This window comes from Fundulus heteroclitus, chromosome 2 (assembly GCF_011125445.2).
Source record: "Fundulus heteroclitus isolate FHET01 chromosome 2, MU-UCD_Fhet_4.1, whole genome shotgun sequence".
NCBI classification, from domain to species: Eukaryota; Metazoa; Chordata; class Actinopteri; order Cyprinodontiformes; family Fundulidae; genus Fundulus; species Fundulus heteroclitus.
This window is the reverse complement of record NC_046362.1, coordinates 765,469-789,177: the sequence shown is the minus strand read 5'-3', so window position 1 is coordinate 789,177 and position 23,709 is coordinate 765,469. Positions and strand designations below refer to the sequence as shown.

Sequence of the window (23,709 nt, the reverse complement as noted above, 5' to 3'; positions counted from 1 at the left end):
ATAAATGTATGATCTTTAACAGAGACATATGGCATATTAATGTATAAATATGTGATTACATACAAAAATACTTTGTTTTATCCTTTTAAACGGACATGTGATATGCCATATTATTAAATATGTAAATAAATGAGTGCTTTCATGCTGAAATACTTTGTTTTTCAGCATGTTTTTCTCCTAAATAAAGAGACATGTGAATAAATAAATGTATAAATTAATACATTTTATATTTTCATAAAGAAACAAGTTGGATTGTTAATTTAAATTTATTTCATTCCCTCTCACATGTACAATCCCGAGCCTTCTCTACACACCAACAATAATTTCTTCATATTTTTGTGTTCTTTGCATGCACACATGCATACCCACAGATTTTTTAAAGACCTGGAAAAGTGTTCTTTAAAATTTCCAGGTCATTCCAGTGTCTTACACTAACCTGCTTTGTTTTGTCTCATGGCAAGGCCACTGGCAGTATTAGGGGGAGCCGAAAAGCGAGACAGGCAGAGACAGGGCAGACGCAGACTGCAGCGGGACCGTGGGGTGCGATTACTTTCCATCTATGTGATCTCTGCTCTGTTTCTCAATAAAAGTTCTGCAACTTCATCACCACCATCTTTTCATTTAGTAATGATGGAAATTAAGTATTATTGTTTAGAATTCCATCCACATAAACATATAATTATGTTCAATCTGTTGGGTTGCTACATTGTTCTTACCAAGTAAAAACTCATCTTCAGAGCCAATCTCAGCCCAAAAATGGTGATTTGTTATTGTAACCGTAAGCGGCAGAAACTACTGGCAAAGTTGATCCCTCTGCGTTTATTCCCGTTGGCTCCTATGTCAGCCTAGAGTAGGCGAGACCCATCCAATATGGCGGCGCCGCAGGATGCGCTCCAGCATGTAATGAGGCATCTACATATCTATGGGCACAACCCAGGAAAGTAGTCACAAACATATTCTTGCTTATAAATCCAATCCATGACAATATAGCAAAATAGCTGTTTCTTCTGTTTTATGAAACTTCTTCTTCATCAACTGTTTAGTAATTTTCTGATGGACAGGTACACTATGCATAATACTCAAAGAAAAAATAATTGTGATGAGAACTGGCTTACTCGCTGCAGAAGTGGTAGGCAGGATAATTGAGGCTGGATCAGAGTCTGGGGAACAGGCTTGGGTCTGCAAGGGAATACAAACAGGGCAGAAAAATCCATGGGCTAAGCAAGGCCCAGTGCCATGGTTCAAATCCAGGTTGAGGTCCAGAAATCAGAAGCTTGTAAATATTAGACAACAAGGGCAAGGCAGGGAAATCCAAAACAGATGATCAAGGTCATGACAAGGCAGGCAGGCAGGCATGAAAAGAAACGCTTGCCATCTATTCACTGGAAGCTTTCTATAATCCAGCACTATCCTGCTGTCACTGGTGGGTTTATAAAGAGCACGAAAATGGGGTGGGGAATGAGATAGATTGCAGAGGAGCTGAGAGGCAGGCTCACATGTGTGGTGCGTGAAGGGGATTATAACAGAAAATGGGAGGAGGATAACCTTACCTGCAAGATAAATTATTGCGGCATTTCTGCATTCACAAACGCATGAAAATCCATCTTGTACTGCTCTGACTTCAACTGTTTGTGTCCGAACCAAAAACAGTTTGGTCCAATGAAGTTGCTGTATTGAGTTTTAGGAGAGACATACCGAAGCCCACACCCGAACCAACATAAACATGGCAGCGCAGGAGGACGTGCGCGTAACTGCTGCTATCACACCTGTTTTGTCGGAATCCATAATTTCTTCTTTGATAATAGAGCATCAAGAAGGCCCTTGCCTAGCTTACCGGGTGGTTTCTCATAACCCCTGCTGCTTACGTTTTAATTTGATGCTGTGATTGGCTAAAACCAACCTTTAGTAGGCGGCCATTTTGCCCAACCAGCTCAGAGAGTTCTGTTGAAATTCCCTCCTTTCCCAAAACTGATTCAAATGGAGCCGTCCCAGATTGATAATGTGCAGAACTAGAGTGCTACACACTATCAATCTAGCTGGCCAGGTTAGCAGGATGAAGACAGCAGACAGTCAACGGGCCTCATTTATAAAGCTTGCGTATGCACAAAATGGGGCCTGAAACTTGCGTACATCACTTTCCACACAAAAGTTGGGATCTACTAAAAGAACCTTGATGAGAAAATGTGGTGTCCTCATCACAAATCTGGACCATGCTCATTTTGAAGACAGGGGACATGCAGATCATTAAGTGCTTAATTGCAACCAAACTGCATCATGATTCCTCTCAGACATTCAGTTTCACTCCAAATCAGACTTTATTCATAGATTGACTTTATCATAAGCATTCAAAACCACAGTGTTATTTATCCTTGCGCTGGTGACACTTAACTATGCATGAGGACTTTTCAAATAAATTAAAAAAAATGCCCATAAGCCAACCTAAATAAAAGTCTTCACAATAGGTATGCAAACAAATGATCAACTCATGATTAATAAGATTAAAGTTTGTTCCATTTCAACTGATAATGTCCGCTTAGACGGACCTAATTTCAGTGTTGTAGCATGGCCGTGATCCAGAAGAGGACGCTGCCAGTCATTGCAAGGTGGAGCCAGACCTCAGTAGTAGTAAAAGAAAAAACAAGCATGGCAGAGGCAACGTGAAGCGGCTCAAAAGGAGTTCGGTGTGGGATTATTTTACACTGATGACAGAAAAGCGGAAGGCATTACACATATAATTGTAACATGATAGAAAAAACGATCATGCTGCACAGTAGAGAGCTTTCGTGGTGATTTGCACATTTAGTAAACTCCTCTGTGAATTTTTTCAGTTTCTTTTTTTTTTCTCCAGGGTTGCTATTTGACCATTAAAAAAAAAACAATCACCTGACCCATTTTTAATACATTAACATGAGGTGCTTTGCATTGCCTATTTATGGTTGAATGTGGAAATGTAAAGGCAGACTTGGCTTAAATCTTCACAAAATATGGTAATGAACTTCAATGGGTTAACTCATGGCCACAACCACAGTGAAGATAAATGTGAATGAGACAGTGTGTGGTCAATTGCCATTTTTTCTGAAGTTTTAAGATTTAAGTTTAGATTTAAGATATAAGACATATTTTTAGAAATCCACTTTTTTGACCCTTAAATAGATTTGTTCTGTACTTTGAGTTTCTAGGAGTACAGAAAGATTGAGTGTAGTCTCTCCAGGTGCTGTCTGTGTTGTACTGTGTACTTAATAAAGTATATAATAAATGGACCGGAGCCAGGATATACGTTTTACTTCCGTTTACTCGTAGTAACCCCCACAACAGCCCGCATGCACGCATGATACATTCTGTGTCACTACATCTCCCCCTTTTAAACCAATGTTTCAAAGCCATTTACAAAAACCAGAATTATGTCTTTTCAAGCTGATACTATTCTCTTACATACCGCTGATCTTACTTAACTCAGGTAGGGGGTACTATTGTTACATTAACTTAAGATCAAACATAACTTCAGAATAAACTGTACGCATTTTGCATCTCGTCACACATCACATTACTGTCTCTTTTTTTTTTTTAAGAGAACAATACTGCAACATTCAAACTCAGAACACATAAGAACCTAACTGAGAGGCAGGGTGGACTATCTGATCCTCTCTGTTGTGGTATGGAGGATTATTCTGCTCCATGTATACACACAACACTATTCTACAAGTTCAGTCTTTTGATGGGCTTGACCGCTCTGCCCACTCTGGTGCGTATCCCCGGATCTGGAGTGGTCGATGGTGAAGGCACAACTCTCAAATGATAGCGGTTTCTTTTGAGACTGCCGTTCGAAATGTCCACAACGTATGACCTCGGTGTCCCTGCTGATCCGGAAACTACTCCAGTGCGTGTTTCGTTCTTTATCCAGACTCTCTGGCCTGGCTGGAGCGGTGTCTTCTCCTTTGCTCTGTGTCGGGTATTGTATCCCTCAGCCTGTTTTCTTTTAAGCTCCTTGTCTTTTTCCTCGAAAGCTCTCAAGTCTGGCCAAGCTGGTGTGAGGGAGCGTGGACACACTGGGAGAGGTGTCTGAATGTTGCGCCCCATTAGGAGCTGCACAGGATTTACCCCATGAGCGAGAGGGGTCGCTCTGTATGCCAGTAGTGCTTTGTGAGGGTCCTCATTCTTTTGCAACAGGGCTTTCACAGTTCTAACAGCACATTATGCTTCCCCGTTGCTTTGGGGGTAACGGGGGCTACTTGTCAGATGCTGGAAGTTGTAATCTGTAGCAAACTCTGCAAACTCTGTTGCTGCAAACTGTGGGCCGTTGTCGGTGACGAGTGTGTCGGGCACTCCATGACGGCTGAATATAGCTTTCATTTTCAGAATCACTGCTGATGCTAGAGTGCTTGTGAGGTTAGCGACCTCGGGAGTAGTAGTCAATGACCACTAAGTAGTGACCTTTTTTCCATTCAAACAGGTCTGCGGCTAGCTGTTGCCACGGGCGTGATGGCAAGGGTGTGGTCAGGAGAGGCTCCGGTGCATTGTGACTTTCCTTGGCACAAACTTCACACTGGCGTACAGTTTGTTTTATCTGACGTGTCAGACCTGGCCACCATACTGCCTCATGAGCTCTCGCCATACACTTAACCATTCCCTGGTGGCCCTGATGAAGTGTTTCCAAAATGCTCTGTTGCATGCTTGCTGGAATCACAATTCTTCTTCCCTTCATAAGGACACCATCAGCCATCAACAGGTCATTTCTGTGCTGCCAATAGGACTTCAGCTGCGGGGCTGAGCTCAGTCTGTCCCAACCTGTACGGATGAGAGAAGACAGCTCTGTACACACAGGATCTTGTTCTTGTGCTCGCCTAATCTGCATCAGTTTCTCTCCCGATGCAGGCGGTTGCTGAATGACTTCGTTGATGTGAGCTCTCATGTCACTCTGGAGCACGAGATCCTCCTCTGTTGTTGTACCTTGAAGGACGGCTCTTGAAAGAGCATCTGCTGCAATGAGATTTTTGCCTGAAATGTGCACAATGGTGTATGTGAACCGCAGCAGTCTCAATCTGAATCGCAGCACATGAGGGGGAATGTCATCAAGTGCTCTTGTGCTGAGGAGACTTAACAAAGGTTTGTGGTCTGTTCGGATCTCAAAGTGCAGACCCAGGAGGTAAGTTTGAAACCTTTCACATGCCCATGTGATGGCCAGGGCCTCTTTTTCAATTTGGGCATATCTACGCTCGGTTTCAGTCATACTTCTGGAAATAAAGGCCACTGGCCTCCACTCTCCTGATGCTTGAAGTTGTGACAAAACACCCCCCAGTCCATAGGAGGATGCATCTGCTGACACTCTAGTTGGTCTGTCAGTGCAGTGTGGGGCAAGTACAGCCGATGAGGTGAGCTCTTCTTTCACCTTTGCGAAGGCTGTCTGTTGCGCTGGCCCCCATGTCCACATATTATCAGCTTTCAGGAGGTCCCTGATTGGTCCTGTAAGCTCTGCGATGTTTCTGGAAAACTTTCCCACATAATTCACCATGCCCATAAATCTTTTGACATCTGCCACGTCTTTGGGTGGTGGCATGGCTGCAATGGCCCTGATCTTGTCGGGGTCCGGCGGTATTCCCTCTCCGCTGACGATATGACCGAGGAATTTCACCTCAGTCACTGCAAACTGGCATTTGTCGTTCAGGGTGAGGCCTCGCTGCTGTAAGCGTTGTAGCACACGATGCAGCCTTTCATGATGTTTCTATGGGGTGGCGCCAAACACCAAAATGTCATCTGCATGACAAACCGTTCCTTCAAGGCCATCCAGCTTCTGCGTCAAGCGCTTCTGGAAATGCTCCGGCGCTGAGGATATTCCAAACGGAAGTCGGTTGAAGCAAAAACTGTAATATTCTGATTATAGTTCTGGTTTATGTTTTTGTTTTTCTCCTGTCTTTGATTATCTTGCTGTTTTGATTTCTGTCTTGTCTGGATCCTCGTTTTGTTGGTGTAATGTTTTGGTTTACCCTGTTGTTGTTATCACTTTTAGTCTTAGCCTGTCCTTCTGTTTTTAGTTTGTTCTGCTTAGGTTTATTTTTATCCTTAGACTTGTCCTGTTTGCTTCCTTAATTATTTCCACCTGGTTTTGGTTAATTAGTCCCCCCCTGCTACTGTGTCTGCCCGCCTATTTAAACCCATCTTAGTTTTCTGTTTGTTGCGAGAACGTCACCTCTGATCTCTGCCCTTATGTTAATGGTAAGATCACCCAACCTCTGTAATTCTGTTACTTTACCTGTCTGTTGCCCAACCTGATCTGTCCTGTTTTTTGAGTCTGCCCAGCTTTTTGTTTTTCCCTGGATGTCTGTCCTGTACCTCTGTGGATCGTTTTTTGCCTGCCCAGATAACTCATCATCTCTTTAATAAATCATCAAGCATCAGCTCCGTGTCTGGCTTACATTGGACTCAACCTCAGCAAATCATCACAAAAACGGCCGAATGGCGTGATAAAGGTGGTAAGTGGGGCCGATTCTCTGTGCAGAGGGATTTGCCAAAAACCTGCAATGGCATCTAGCTTTAAAAAAATTCTAGCTCCAGCTAGTTTCGCGAGTGTCTCATCAACTGCTGGGAGGATGTGCCTTTCCCTGCATACATTCTCATTTAGGCGGGTGAGGTTGACACATATACAGATTTTTCCATTTGGTTTTGGTACTACAACCATTCCTGAGCACCACTCCGTTGCTTCTTCTATGGACGAAATAACCCCCATTGCCTCCATCCTATTTAGCTCCTCTTGAACTTCCCCTCTTAATGGCAGAGGCAAGCGGCGTGGCACTGCGAGGGCAAATGGTGTGGCATGTTCTTTCAATTTAATTTTGTATTCTCCCTCTAGCTTCCCTAAACCAGTGAACACTCTGGGATGTTGCTTCACGTAAGTATTCTCTGTGGCAACGGCATCCACTTGAGTCAGCAAGCTGAGGTCTTGTATGGCTGGCAAGCCAAAGAGTGGGGTAGCTAAACCTGGAAGAACATACACCTGCTGTTTTACAACAGAGCCCTTGTAGCTCATGGTGGCGGTGAAGTGCCCCTCTACTGTGATGGGAACATTGCTTGGTCCACACAGTCTTTTGTTTGGAGGTGACAGTTTCCCATGCAGCTTTTCAGAGTACATGTGTTTTGGGATGTGTCACTGCAGCGCCGGTGTCGAGCTTGAACACCAGTTGCTGGCCATTTACTCCAATTGACTTCTTCCACACTGTGCTAGGTGTAGTAGTCATTGTGCCCAAAAACAAAGTTTCCACTCTTTCACTCATGTCACTCTGCTGAAGTTCCTCCACTCTGATTTTGGTTTTACACAAAGCTGCAAAATGCCCCCTTTTATGACATTTCTTGCAGTCTGCATTGCGAGCAGGACAATCTTTGAATGAATTTCCATGGCATCGGCCACTCCTGCCACATTTGTCTTTTGCATTTGTCTGCTCTGGGTATGGTTTGTTTTGTTTCCTTGTTGACCATATTTTTGTTTGTGTTTGAATCTAACTGCATCCATATTTGCTCCTTCTGCACCCTCAGTGCTAGTTTGTGTCAGTATGGGTTGTTGCTTTTTTATTTCCTCATTTTGGTGAATTTTAGTCATTACTTTCATTAGCGTTAACTCTGAGTCAAGCTGTAAATTCTCTGAGAGCCCATGGTCTCTAATACCAACTACAAGGCGGTCTCTGATCATCTCCTCTTTGAGGACTCCATACTGACAGTGCTCAGCGAGCTTGTGGACGGCTGTGATAAACGCTTCGCCTGATTCACCAGGCTCCTGGCAGCGTTTGTTAAACTTAGACCTCTCTTATATCACGTTATGTTTACAGATGAAATGTTTTTCAAAAGCACCTCTTACTTTCTCGTACTGTTTCTTGTCCGCTTCTGCCAATGCTAATGTGTTAAGCACGTCATCAGCCGAGTCTCCCATAGTGTATATTAGCAAATTCACTTTGTACTCTTGATCCTTCTCATTGAGACCGGCAGCAATGCGGAATCTTTCAAAATGTCTTATCCAATTTGGCCATCCGGCGAAATTATTGAATTCAAATGCCTCTGGCGGATTTATCGAAAACAAAGAATCCATTTTGTTATACCTTCCGACGTCTTCGTCCGTTTGTGGCTACCTCGGAACGTTGGCTAGTTCAGCACGTGAGAACCCTTAGACTTCTTTTCCTCGCGTAAAGCCCAACAGGAAGGAAACTTCTCTTACTTGCTTTTTTAAGCTTCTGTCTTCATATAGGAGACGGGTCGTCAACTTCTGACACCATGTGTTGTACCGTGTACAACACATGTACACGGTACATATATAAAGTATATAATAAATGGACCGGAGCCAGGATATACATTCTGTATCACTACACAGTCTAGACATCTATATTCCATTTGACTCATAGTTTTCAAGTTTTTTTTAGCTTTCTCTGTTTTCTATTATGTTTTTTGCCCAACAGATGTACTTTCAAAAGTGAAGCATTACTGCTTTTGCTATAGTGCAAGACAGAAACAGAAAGGTAAAAGAGAAAGAAAGGAAGAAAAAATATCAGCCAAAATGTTAAAAGGGAGAAAAGGTGACAAAAGAAAAGCAAAGGAAAAAGAGAGTATAAGGTAACTTCCTCGGAGTCTGCTTCTGCACTTGCTAAAAAAGATATAAAAGGAACAGCAAAACAAAACAAAAAAGTATCACAAGTACAAAAAACAACGCCTTTGATTAGTATTGTTTGACACAACATGTATATAGTGACACCCAATGCTAGGTTTATATGTATAAATGTGTATCTGTAAACACCTGGATCTAAGCATGTGTGGGTGTTTGAGAGAGTGTGCTTGTATATGTTATGTTTATCCATAAGAACAATGCTCAATAGTGGCTGTGAGGAGCCAAGGCAGACACCAGGGAGACCAGAAGCCCAGGCATCCGAAAGGGCCCCCAGAGCACAGGAGCCCAAGAAGGAACAACACTGGGATAGGTGCAAAGGAGAGCCCCAGGAAACCCCTCAGCAGCCACAGTCCAGAAGCCGCCGGGGGCTGCAGCAGCGGGTCCACGGTCTTCACAGGCAGCCAGCTATGCCAGACCAGATCAAGCCATGGGCCCAGAGACCCAAGGGCACACCTCCCCACAGAAGGACCCTGATTGAGCCAAGGACCGCAGGCCCCATGAAGCAGCCACCAGGAGTGAGCCAGTATACACCCACGCACCCATACCTGGACACTGACAACAACCAACGCTCCATTGGGTCAAGGAGCCAACCACCGGCAGGGAGCCTCACAGGGGGATGGACTCCACACTTTTGGAGACGTGAGATGTCCCAGGAGAGGGGGCAGTCCAAAACCCAACCTGACAAAAAATACAAACACATAAACACAGTCACATTCACACCTTCCCACCCTAATGCCCACACAAGCAAATGCTTATAACCACACACGAGAAAAGATGTTGTACACACACTTGCACTCACCACAAACATTATATACTCCCATGTCCAGGTACCGATACCCCAGAGGGGCATCCAGCCCCCAGACCTGGGAGGTGAGCCCCATGACCAGAATGAGGTAGAGCTGACCACTTTAACCACAAGCTGAGACCAGGGTCGAGTACCACCCTAACATGGGCAAACCCAGTCCATACCCTAGCCCTAATTACTATTACATTTTTTGAACAATAACACCATAGTAATAGCTGCGGAGCTGCTAAAAATTGAGTCATGTACTTCTGGCTAACCAATTTAGGGGATCCGCAAATTTTATTTCTCACCGTGATTTTGTAGTCCAAGTGAAAATCTTTGGTTGTTGGGTGTATTAACCCACATCATGCATTACACTGCCCCTCAGCATACTACAAAAATGGCCGAACGGGGTGGAGTGGATCACTCTGCGGCTTGGAGGGAGGCAGGGTGTGAAGTGCTTCATTTGCATTTAAAGAGGCCGCACCAAAACAAGTTACTCTCAGACATGTCTCAGAATGGAGGGTTTTCAGCTGACGTCACGCTCACGTGACTACTCAGCGCGTCCGCCATATTGGGTGGCAGTCGTTTCGCACCGTTGACCTGCATTGTATGACGCCTTATGCAGTATTGGAAGTGAACAATGGGGAAAACGTGTTTAATGGTTGGTTGCACGGCCCGTGGAGGTGGAGATCAACGCTCTTTCTATCGCCTACCAGCCGTAATAGTGAATCAGTGTGAAAAAAAAAACAGCTGTCTGAACAACGCCGTCACCTATGGCTGACACGGATATCCAGGTCCGATTTGGACGGTGTTAAGCTGGAATACGCCAGAGTCTGCGGTGCTCACTTTGTCACAGGTAATTAACTGTTAAGTATTTAAAACATATAAGAAGAATATATTAATAATAGGGCTTGGGCGTTATGACTTATTACTTTCCGCGGCTGTCATGTTGACTGCCTCCGCCGCCTCTACTGCCTATTACTACCGCATACTGTACTCCCTCTCTCAGCCGTGTTTTAATTTGATTAATTTCACCTTAACTTGATTTCAACCATGGTAATCCGTTGCTGTATTGTGGGCTGTAACAGCGCAACACATGATCGCCATGGGAAAAACATAGAAACAGATTAATTTTCCACCGCTTTCCTGCCTGGAGGCGCAACCACGGAGAACAACTGTTAGCGATAACAAAGAGTCGTCGACTCGCTTGGATCGCGGTTGTAAGTCGACCGAACATAACTTTCCACAGTATCCCGATGTCAATGAGAGTGTGTTCTAAACGTTTGAAACACATAGCAGCAAGTTAAAAGTACATTACATGCGCGAGTGGTTGTTAGCGCTAACGGTTAGCATGTGCTAACCCGTCTGAGCGCAGCTTACCTTTGAACGAGTTACAGAGATAACAAAGAGTCGTCGGCTCGCTTGGATCGCGGCTGTAAGTCGACCGAACATAACTTTCCACAGTATCCCGATGTCAATGAGAGTGTGTTCTAAACGTTTGAAACACATAGCAGCTAGTTAAAAGTACATTACATGCGTGAGTGGTTGTTAGCGCTAACGGTTAGCAGCTACTAAACTAGCATGGGCCAGAGCCCGTCTGATCGCAGCTTACCTTTGAACGAGTTACTGTGTTCCCACTGTTTGCTGGCTTTATGATCTGCAGCTCCTACCGGCGCCAATACGGTAAATACAACTTAATTTTGCACTGGTCATTGTTCTGCTTAAATAATTAAAGCCGCGAGCGGCGTCGATCGGCCTTGCAGCCAAGCGCCTTCGCGCACCGCCCGCCGCCGGCCGCCAGCCACCGCAGAAGCATGCGACACATTTGCGTCGGATTGTTTACATTTTTACCATCTTATTAAAACTCACCCGTCCACGTATGATGGCGATTTCCTTGATGTACATAACCAGATGTGAACTGGTTGTGAGCCTCTAGACCCTTGTAAGCTCTCATTTCCTCAAGAGTGTGCAGAGGGTTTTCACCGAACACCAGGTAATGCATCTGGATTACGGCTAAACAAGGCACCGTGGAGGGCATACGGGTCCATATGGTCGATCACGGAACATTTCCTCAGGTATACGTCCTTATCTGGTCGCTCTAGCCCGCTGGCGTACTTATCCATTCGCGATACGATAATACGTGTAAGACAACTAGAGATAAGGAAGTGTGCCACCCAATATGGCGGACCGGAAGTTGGCCAGTGACGTCAGTGAAAACACCCTATTGGGACAAAAGAGGTGCTGTGGGGCAACAATAACAAGGAATTTAGACCAAAGCATTTGCAGTTCCACTTTTTTCTTCCTTCTCCTGTTTAACTGAATGATTTCAATGTGAAAAGGAAGAACTGAAAAGCATATATTCCCTTTAACATTTAGGTTAAAGATCTAAGATATATATTTAAATTTAATATCTAGATATAAGATATATAATTAGACATCTGCTTTCTAAAATAATTGACAAACAATATTAATTGTTAATATTCTATTACTGTTTGGTTTACACCAGCAACCCCGCGACCCAATGAGGGAATAAGCGGGTCAGAAAATGGATGGATGGATGGATGGATGGATGTTTGGTTTACTTGTATATGGGACTTATTATCAAATGATAAAATGAAAATCGTGGAATTTTGGAACTCATTATGATTCTTTCTAAAATATTTTGTGGAACCTCCATAACATCTGAATCTACCGTGTAAGTCAGGAGCATTACCCTTTCTCTGATAGTTGTTTTCCTAAGACATTCTTTCTTCTGTTTTTCCAGGTCTGATTTCTCCTGGCATTTCAGTTCCAGTTCAAGTTCCTGGAAGTGAAGTTGAAATGTCACAGTACTGGCCACGCCTGCAGTGACATCATGGCTCCCTGTTGTGACTTCATGAACAGGACTCTGGGAATCCTCGGTGGGAGAGCTGCCCAATACTGCTTGAATGCCAGCGCAAAGCTGATTCCGCTGAGGACAGGCTGAAGCTAGGCAAAGCCGAAAAGACAAACTTTTCTTTTTTTCTTGTGAGGAAATCCTCTGAATCTGAATACTTTGAAAAACTTGAAGACTTTGGATACTAATATACAGCAGAATATGTTTTGTTAAAACTGGTTTATGGTTTGTGTCTTGTTTTGACCCTTTGGTAACAGCAAGTGTAGGAAGGAAATAAAATGCTTTCAATGTACATGGACATTCCATTGACAAACATTTTATCTTTGATGCCATTTTATAATATTTACATACTGCTGCATTTGTGGTGAGTGGTTTTACCTGGACAAAAAGACCTGAATGAAACTGGAAATGCACTGTATGCTGTGTTTTGCTCCAAAAAATTTTAAAAGCCACAACCTCAGACATGTACAGGATTTTAAAATAAACATTCTTGTGATATAAGTTTGGTATTGTAAACCATGACATATTTGTAAACAAGCATGGCTCAGAATCTGAACTAAAACACTGATTTGATTCCAAAGCTTCACTGTCCAAAATATGTAATCTAGTTTTCAATTTCAATTGTGAAAGTGTTTGTCTACAATGTTCTGGGAGGGTTTCCATAATAAAGCTGAAACTATTACATTTCTGTGTAAACTTTTATACAGTGAAGAAGGCTAAACTCAGCATTGCTAAATGCGTTCAAACTAGAGTTTACCATGTTTTTAACTTTGAAGTAAAAGTCAAAGACACATGAAAGTATACAATGAGAGCAGTGAAGCTACACTGGATGGCTGGTCGAAGATCTCCGCCTCTCTGCCTGTTCGGACGCTTTTTTCTCTGCTCCCTGCTTGCTTGCATTTTCCTGCCTTTTACTTTTTATCTCTTAACCAAAACCACAGAAAGATGGATTTAGTTATTTTGTTTATTTTCTTTTACTTATTTTTTTATTTTGATTTTGAAAAGATGCCTACCTTCACCACAATGGACTTTGACAAGCTTTTACAGAAGATAGCTGTTATGGAACTGAAAATCTGTCGACTCGAAGTGAATTATGATGTAAACGCTGCGCATGAAAATGAAACAACCCTGCCTGTGATTCCAAGCGGTGACTACCAGCCCAGCGACACAGTGAACAAACAGTTCCCTGAGGAAAATGAGAATCCCTGGACCACTCTGGGTGCAAGACCAAAGGATCAACGAACCCCACACCTAGACAAAGTAAACTGGCCGAGGCTACAGAGAGATGTCCCAAGACAAGTGAAACAAGAACGGGCTGTTCTCAAAACAAATGACAGGAGTAAGCCTGCTGGAAATGTTGGAATTCCATTACTAAACAGATTCGCTCCGCTCCAAAATGTGACCCAGGAGGATCTTGACATCAATCAGCGGTACGTCAATGATTTTTGTTCTAAGACATCAGAGAAAAGGCATGCCACAGGGCAGAGGATCCTGATATTATGCAATGGATCTGTAAGGGGGATTAAACATTTCTGTAACAAGAAAAACACAGAGGTGTTGATTTATAATTATAGGAACTGTGGCCTGGTGTCTGATATTTCAGACATCCTTCCAAAGATCTTGAAAGAACACCCGACCTTGGAAAAACTCATAATACAAGCTGAAGCCCTGGGCGACATCACCCGGATAAGAAAATCAGAAGTATTGAAAGAGGATTACATTCGTCTATTGAACTTAGTTGATGGCCTTAATGTCAAGGTGTTTCTCAGCGGCCCACGCGTTCCCATTAATTGCAGAGATGAGATTTTTTCCAGAATTCTGATGCTAAACAAATGGCTGGAAAAAACATGCAAAGAAACAACTGTGACCTTCATAGACAACTTTAACATCGTTTGAGAGAGGAGACATCTGTTCAGCGACAATAGTTTCCATCTAAATAGGTCAGGTGCAAAACGGCTGATTTCAAACATCTTCTATTCTGTGAACCATGCGCCATCAGCTTTGTTCCAAAACAAAGCTCAACCAGTGCCAAAAAAAATTATAAGCCCAGTACAGCCCAAACAAGCCAAGATAAAGATGGCCAGAAAGATGACACAGAAAGAGGCTACGTCAGAGCTACAGGAGGATTCATCCCATATCTCAGAAGGACAAAGAGAGGACCAAGAACCTCCATCCCCACAAACAGACTAGACCCGCCTCCCCTTCTTCTCCACAAAGCCCAGAAGTTCCTTTTATGGAATTTTCTCACAACATGAACAAAGTATTTAAGATTGGCCTACAGATGACATCCTCTCCACATAGTCATTCTGCTGTGACTAAACCAGCATTTTCCAAAGGCTTCGGAGCCTCAGATCCTCCTCCTCTACATATCACAGAACATTCTGGTACTGAGGAACTCCAAATTACTTCACTGTGATACAGATTAGGCCCTGGCCGCACGTTTATCAGACATGACAGTTTCCAGCATCAGCCCAAGCCTTTTGCCGGAGATTATGGAATATCTGTGATGATACGTGGCAGAAATAAGAAAAACAAAAGGATAAACAGGAAAAAATACTTAAAAGTCATAAACTGTCAGATGCAACCTGTCACAGAGACATCATCAACCACTAAGTCATATAAACTGGGTTTATTAAACATTAGTTCTCTGTCAGGAAAATCCCTTTTAATTAATGACTTCATTATTGACAATAATCTTGATGTAACGTTTTTAACAGAAACATGGTTACATGAATCTAATGAAGAATTTATTCTGTTGGAGTCGACACCTCCAAACTACAATTTTCTTTGTGAGAGCAGACAGCAAAGGAAAGGTGGAGGAGTAGCAACATTGTTTAATGATTCACTAAAGTGTAAAAAGGTGTTTTTGGGAAAATTTGACTCTCTTGAACATTTGGCTCTCCAGGTAAAGAGCCCGGTACGAACTATGTTTCTGAATGTTTACAGGCCTCCTAAGTCCACATCAACCTTTTTTAAGGATTTTAGTGACCTCCTGTCTGTGATATGTGTTGATTATGACTGTTTAATTATTGTGGGAGAGTTCAACTTTCACATTGACAACCCTGAAGACAGAAGTGCAAAAGAACTGTGTGACACACTTAGAAACTTTGGTTTAACTCAACATGTTAAACAGCCAACGCAAAAGCAGGGACATATTTTAGACTTAATCATCACTAAAGGTCTAAAGATTTCTAAGGTTAATGTAAATGATGTTGCCCTATCTGATCACTTTTCTGTTACCTTTGAAAGCATCATTTCCAGTGACTCATTTAGCCAAAGGGACATCATAAGAAAACACACCTTTAAGGACAATGCCACGGAAACCTTTAATCAAGCTTACTCTGATACTTCAACCTTGGGCTGCAACTCAGTAGATGAGCTAGTAGATAACTTTCATTCTAAAGTCTCAGGCATCATTGACTGCATTGCTCCAGTTAAAGTGAAAGTTCTTTCCGGGAAGAAAAAATCTCCTTGGAGAAATGCTCCAGCAGTTAGAGGTGAAAAAAGGGAGTGTCGAAAAGCTGAACGCAGGTGGAGAAAGACTAAGCTCCAGGTTCACTATGACATCTATAAAGAGAGACTTTACAGATATAACTTACAATTGAAAAATGCAAGAGAATCTTTCTTCTCTGAGATCATAAACAAGAACATTAATAATGCTCGTGTCTTATTTGCCACAGTCGACAGGTTAACAAATCCTCCTGTGTCCGTGACTTCCGAACTCCACTCCACATAGGCCTGCAATGAATTTGCTAACTTCTTTACTGAGAAAATCCTAACAATTAGAGGATCACTTTGTACTACCATATAGAACCAATGCTGTATTCAGCTGGAACTATTTCTGACATAATGTCCCATTTCAGCCAAATAAACCACAGAAGCTTAAAGCAGATCATTAAACGGCTAAGTTCCTCCTCCTGCTGCCTTGATGTTCTACCCACAGTTTTCTTTAAGAAAGTTTTACCAGTCATTGCGTCTGATTTGACTCAGATAATAAACACGTCCCTTCTGTCAGGTTTTTTCCCCCAGTCCCTAAAAACAGCAATTATCAAACCACTGCTGAAAAAGAACAATTTAGACAAACTTCTACTCCAGAACTACAGGCCCATCTCAAACCTCCCCTTAATCAGTAAGATTATTGAAAAAGCTGTGTTTCAACAATTAAACACCTTCTTAACAACGACCAGCCGCTTTGACGTTTTCCAGTCCGGCTTCTGTGCTCACCACAGTACAGAGACCGCAAATCAATGCCTGGATGTGTCAAAACTTTCTTCAATTGAATAAAAACAAAACTGAAATAATAATCTTTGGACAAATAGAGGAGAGATCATACGTTAGCTCACAGTTTCAGTCGCTTTAGCTAGGAACCACTGATCAGGCCCAAAATCTGGGTGTAATGATGGACTCAGACCTGAACCTCCAAAAGCATCTAAAGACAATTACAAGGCCGGCTTTCTATCACCTGAGGAACATTTCCAGGATTAAAGGACTAATGTCTCAGAAGGATCTGGAAAGACTAATCCATGTGTTTATATTTAGCAGAATTGATTACTGCAACGGTGTTTTCACATGTCTGCCTAAAAAGTGGATCAGACAGCTGCAGCTGATCTAGAACGCTGCTGCCCGCGTACTCACTAAGACTAAGAAAGTAGAGCACATAACCCCAGTTCTAAAGTCATTACACTGGCTCCCTGTATCTCAGAGAATAGACTTTAAAATACTTCTGTTAGTCTATAAATCCCTAAATGGCTTAGCACCTAAATACATTACAGACTTGTTATCAGTGTATCAACCCTCCAGACCACTAAGGTCTTCTGGCTCTAGCCTGCTCTGCATACCTAGAACACGAACCAAACACGGAGAAGCAGCATTTAGTTAATATGCGCCACTTATCTGAAACAAACTTCCAGAAAACTGTAAAAGTGTGGAAAGCCTGAGTTCTTTTAAATCAAGATTAAAAACACATTTGTTTAAAATTGCCTTTGACTGTTCTAGTTAAACTGTTCTACTGTTTTTAATGTTTTTTTTTGTTTCTACATCCTATCCCTACTTGCTTTTATTCTGTTTTATTTTCATATATTTTAATCATGTAAAGCACTTTGCATTGTCTCTGTACTGAATTGTGCTATATAAATAAATTTGCCTTGTCTTGCCTAACACCAAAACTAACTGGATACATAAACACTAGAAATGTGCATGCCCAGCCAGGAAGGAAAGTGGAAACTAACAAGGAACATGCACGCACGTTGGCGTTACATGAGAATGTCACAATCATTAGCATGTGGGACGAGCAATAGATAAGACGATCCCCCCAGTGAGCAGCAGAGTTTTGTATTTGCTGAAGTTTATTGAGGACTTTGGAAGACAAACCATATAGATTGCGGTTTTAGTAATGCAGTCTGGAGGTAAGGAAGGCATGGATGAGAATTTCAACAGCCAAGAAGGGTAGTGTTTGGGGGTGGAGATGAATAAAATGTTTTTAGATGGCGGGAGGTAGTTCTTGTGATTTTGTTGACATGGTGTTCGAAGGAGAGGTTCTGTCAAAGATAACTGAGGTTGCAGATCGGAGTGGCGAGAGACAAAATGGTGTTGTCAATAGTGAGACTGAAGTTATGTGTGGTTTTGTTATAGTTGAGTTTAAAGACATTTGAGTGCATCTGTTAGGTTGAAGGAGTGAGACAACACAGGACAATCAGCGTCCCAGTAGGATTTATTTTAAAGAAATCCCAAAAGGTTGAACAACCTGTGGGGGAGAAAGGGGTCGTTAGGTTGTGTCAAATCAAAGAAATAAATACAACAAAACAGGGCCTTACTGTCATCTAAACTAAGAGAAAAATAAAGGGAAAAAATCCCTGCTATTCTAATCTAACAAAAAAACTCAAAACATTACTTTGGTGGCACCAACCTACTTACCAAATGTGCATAACAGAAAGAAAACCTACGTGATAGAAATGTACAGGGTACCCCAAACTTACCAAGCCCACAAACTCCCACCAAAAACAGAGAGCAAAGCATGTCAGGTAGCCAGCTGGTAGAGTGGGCCACAGCCAATGTTCCTAATTGTTCACGTGTCTGAGCAAACACACAAACTCCCTGAGCCTTCACTTGACCTCTGTAACATCACACGAGCACACTGAGGCTACATTACACCTGAGGTTATATCAAGCTACATGGTTTAATAAAATAATCAAGTTACAGCAATAATTTCTTTTAGGTTATTTAGTTTAAATAAAACTGATTTAACCCGATTACATGAAAAAGACAAAATTCTTGGATTTTTTTAAGAGCTGTATAGCTTATCTTTATTTCAGAGTAGGGGTCCTACTAAGGAAGAACTGAGAGATGTGTACATCTTTTAGAGTTCCACTCTTATTTCCATTAAATTATTTACATTTTCTGCAGTGAGATTTAGCTCAAGCATGTGGTGTTGTGAAGCCTCTCTTCTATCAGTCTGCTCCAGGGAAGCTGTGGCTCCTTACATAGCTTACCACCGTCAGGGTGTCAATGGGTGAATGATTGACCAGTGTAAAGCACTTTGGGGTTGTCAGATGATTTATTTCAATATTCTCAGCTGCACATTGCTTTTCTAACACAACGAGGGAACGCTCTCACTTCTGAACAATTTCTTTGTGCTGCTCTTTGTTTTATATACCAACGACAGCTTTTTAATAACATAGGAGACACTGAAAATCTTTCAGAGGCAGCTGTATGTTGTGCTGTCAGGAATGTTACTGTTGCGCTCAGTTATAGTTTAAAGTTGTTCCATAGTCAGAGAACCACAAGATTTATAATAGAACTTTACAGAATGAAAGCAATAATTTATTCTGTGTCAAATTTTGGCACTTCCATTTCTACTGTTCTATTCATATATTTTAGTTTCCATTCACCTATCCCCCAACTCTGTTTTTCAGCAGCAACAGCATTATTTCCTATGGTTAAATATTCTCCATGCCTTCATTAAAATTTTCTAATTCCACTCATTGGAAATGCGCACTTTAAGGCTTATTTCCTGTTGTTGCCATGGTGAAGCACGTTATCTGCGTTCCATTGATCAGGTCTTCTTTCATGCACATGCTCGCGTTGAAGTCATGATTGGCTGGACACTGAGTTTAGTTACCTGACTGATATCACCTGTTCTGAAACCGAAAACATGAGTATGACAGAGGGAGGAAGAACTACTCAGAGCAGCAGCTTTCTACTCGGGGTAGATCGGTATTTTTTCTTTGACTGAGTCCAGAACAAAGACGCACACCGCGACCTGCCCAAAGGCGTCTGCCCCACCCATCAATCAGCGGTGCGCTTCTATCAACACCTGCCGCTCACAGAGCGGGCCGCGGAACACCTTCTCACCAGAGTTGCAAAATAGTATAAAACAACTTGGTTTATTATTTAGTTTATTATCAAGTTCAGCTTGGATGTTATTTTCTGCGCAGCATAGATTTGCTGTGCATGCTGAACCCAGATTCCGTGCGCGATGGCGCATGCACGCAGCTTAGAGGGAACTCTGGCCACAGCCCTACAGGTGAGCAGCTTAAATAGAACACTCTTGAGTCACGATTGGTTCCCTCAAGCCCACAAGGCAATCAGGACAAATTGGCACCAGCCTGCACTCTGAACCTGGGAAGAGACAGGAAACACAAAGAGGGAAGGGAGACACATAAACAGTCTGGCAGACATGTCAGACATGTAACAGCATCCATCATTTAATCTCAATGATGCAGTTGTTCAAGGTGGAGTGAGATGCATTGGGGATGGATTTGGTGGAGATGTAGAGCTGGACTTCTTCAGCACAGCAGTGGAAGTAGAGACGATGGTAACAGATGACATAACCAAGGGGGAGCATGTAGAGGATGAAGAGTAGAAGATCAAATATCAAACCCTGTGGAACACCTTGTGATATTGGTCTGATAGAAGACCTGTGTTGAACAATGCATCATAAATGCATTTTTTAACTGTTGTTACCTACTGGCTGTGCTGCTATGAATATGTGATCAGCAGAAATAAATAATCAAGAAATAAATAATCAACCATGAGATGTAGTTTGTGTTTTGCGCATGCAGTATTGAAAAACTATGAAGATTAACATGGCCATTTTTCAAATAATGGAAACAGCTGTGAACCTTACCAAGACTGGCTGACACATGACAATTACCCAATAGTGACAATTTTACCCAATAGTGCATAGACCACTAAGGTCTATGCACTATTGGGTAAAAATATTTTACCCATCACACTTCACTGGATAATTTGCTACTGTGGCAGATTGTAGTCAGCTATAAACTGTGTGCACAATTAGAATTGATCAAAAAAGACATTTATTGGACTCTGAAAAGTCAAAAATGATCAAATGTCTCTCAGAGAGATATAGCACTCTTGCAATAGCGTACCGCAACGTCACGATGACGTCACATCACGTGGTACGCAGTAGGGCAAGCTTGCATAGTCCGCCGCTGTTTCGCTGTAAAAGAGACGTGCGTTACCCTTGGTTTTACTCGGTAAACGACTGCTTTTTCCAAATCTAAAACCATGGTTTTTAAACATTGTTGCTATGGAACGTGCAACAGCGACTCGAGGTACGCTGATCGGCCGCATATGAAGGATGTTTTCTTCAAGACTGCCAAGGAGAAATGTGTGCGCTGGTACACCGGTGCGGTCGCCCTACACAACAGTTCAATGGAAAAAGTTATCAAATTCACCTACATATGTAGCAAGCATTTTGTTGGAGGAAAGGGCCCAACCGAAGAACATCCTGACCCAATTCCAGCGACATCAAGTAGTGAACAGGTAAGAGTATTTTGGTGGCCGACATGTTAATAATGAAGCGCCTGCTACCATGATAGCATATAGGCTATCATGTTAGCGCCTGCTACCATGATAGCATATATCATGGTAGCAGGCGCTAACATGATACCCTGCTACCAGGATAGCTTACTCAAAAACATTTCAAATAAGACAAACATTAAACATATACCGATCCTTGGACGGTGATTACAAACAAAAAAACGGCCGACGACGCCATGACCGCCGCACAGGAAAAGAAAACAAAGCTTACCGTTCGATCAACTCGGCCCGTTTTTCGGTCTTTTTAAGCCCTCGACACTCAAGCCATCGTTTGAGCTGAAGGTTGGTGTGTTCTTCGACAGTGCGACCAGTAATCCGTGTGCCTGCGACATCGTCTTGGGAAAGTTTAATGGCTGTAAAGTTGGTCATATTGCTGTTTCTGTTGCGCGTGTAATAGCTGGTTGCTACGGGCGTTCTCTACCTGTATGTCCTACCTAAGCGGCAAAAGGGGCGTTGCTCTTGAGACGGTGACGTCACGTGCGCAGTACGCTATTGATAAGATGTTGGGCCATGATCACAAAACCATCAGTTATTTTCAGACAACAGGGTTGTAAGAAACATTTTTGGAAAAAAAGATGCAAATTAACTGCAAAAACAGGTATGAAGCGTGAAGCAACCTAATTCAATTCAATTTTATATATCTAGCACCAGTTCACAACACAAGTCATTTTAAGGGATTTTACAAAGTCAAATTCAATTAAATCTTATAGACAGATTGGTCAAAATGTTTTCTTGACAAGCAGCATTCACTCCTCCTGAAACAGTGTGGAACCACAGCGGACAGTCGTCTGTATTGCTGGCATAATACCGAGCATGTATGTTGTGACAATGGATAGAAAAACTCCCCTTTTTAAACCTATCTGGCCCGATTTCGGTACTAGCAGAGCCATGTCTATTTAATCACACTTTAAAAGTAGGTCAGAAACGGTCACATATTTCTTTCCTAAATACTTCTAAGAAGGAGACCTTAATGTTTATAAAACAAGTCCCTAATTTTCTTCCTTCAACTTTCAGTTTAACAGCATTTTAAACACACAAAATGCCATTTTACTGTATATCAAACATAGCTGACTATCTCAGAAAAATGTTTTACTACACAGGCATGCTTAACCCCCAAGGTCAGTATCATTAAAAACCAAGGAGTCCTACTTTTGGTTTGGACTAAGTGTGACAGAGTCCAGAAAGACTCACACTTGTGTTGGTGTTGTAATTTCACTACAGAACAGGGCTTACAAAACTCTCTCCCTGTTGCTGTGCGCATAGTGACACACAGGCACTTTCTCACAAGCTGCAGCAGCGACCAGTTAACAATGTAACTTTCTGCAGCGCTGTTTTTTCTCCTCTCTCAACGTCTTTCACCAAAGCAATGTAGATGAGTGAACAGGCCGTTTTAGCAGTGTTTTTTTAAAAAAAGTGGGTCATGATTTATGTTTTTTTTTCTTCCTTTTATTGATTTATGCTGTGCACAATGGTACGTTGATGAAAAACAGGGTACAATTTATTATCAAAGGCTTTTGTCATGTGCAGAAAGAGTTCACAAAGGAAATCAGCAACGTTATTTGGCCCTACTCAAAGGTCAAAATCACATTGGCAAAGGCATATTTGGACAAACTGTGCCAAAATAAGAGGTTTGCCTGTCACACTGCCACTAAAACCTTTATGAAACAAATATGCTTTAGCTGATTCAGTCCAGATTTTCTGCAGTTCTAGTCAAGATGTGGATATACAAAGTCAGAGGCTTCTCCTATATTTTCAAAAGGGTTTTCATCTACTTTTGCAGTGTTTATTTTGAAAAATATTTAGGTGAGTGTCAGGAGCTGATCTAATGAACCCGAATTCATCCACACACAGAGCCATGTTTGAGAGTTTTACTAAAAAGGTGATGGGTTGTGGAGGATGAAACCCAGAGAGGCTGTACCGGACTGGAGCAGGAGGATGATGACGGCAAGCAGCTGGCAGATGTGAGAGAGCTGGAGCTGGCGGACGTGAGAGGGCAGGAGTCGGTGGACGTGAGAGGAGAAGCACCGTAGGAGCTGTGCTGCGGAGCCGGTCAAGCGCAGGGTTCCAGGAAGCCTCCTGGGCAGTCGAGTGAGCTCTGGAGTTGAGGGAAAGCCAGCAGCTCAGCAGCGAGAGCTCTTGGGCGCTGGGTGATAGCAGGCAGGCACGAAGAGGGAGAGTGAGGCAGGGAAGGAACGATGACGAAGGCAGAAGGCTGGTGGAAGAAAGAAGGACGAAGGAAGAAGGGAGGTGTCGAGAGCAGTTGAGAGAAGACGATCCAACGGGAAATAGCAGACTAGGTGGGTTTATGTAGGTGGATTGAGTCTGGATTGAGTCTGGCTTGATTAGCGGCGGCAGGTGGCAGTGATCAGAGGTGGAGAGAGAACTAGGCTGAATGGGAGGTGGTAAGTGCTGGAAAAAGTCCAGGGGGAGGCAGGCAAAAACTGAACCCTGACAGTGAGGCTCAGAATTTTTTTCATTGTTTAATGACATACAAATCAAACATAGTGACATTTATAATAGTGATTCCACAATAATCTTCAATGCCTTAGTATCAATTCTGAAATT

General features: G+C 42.5%; 1 protein-coding gene across 2 annotated transcripts in view; it reads left to right on the top strand.

Moving 5' to 3' along the window:
* LOC105934789 (paired box protein Pax-6) overlaps positions 1-12,987 on the top strand; it is a 68,839-nt gene extending 55,852 nt beyond the window's left edge. For both annotated transcript variants that reach the window (XM_021322761.2, XM_036145431.1), the window contains exon 11: positions 12,193-12,987. In XM_021322761.2, coding sequence (XP_021178436.1) covers positions 12,193-12,278 — 86 coding nt within the window. In that variant the 3' untranslated portion in view covers positions 12,279-12,987. The remainder of the gene's footprint in view (positions 1-12,192) is intronic.
* The last annotated feature ends 10,722 nt before the right edge of the window (positions 12,988-23,709 follow it).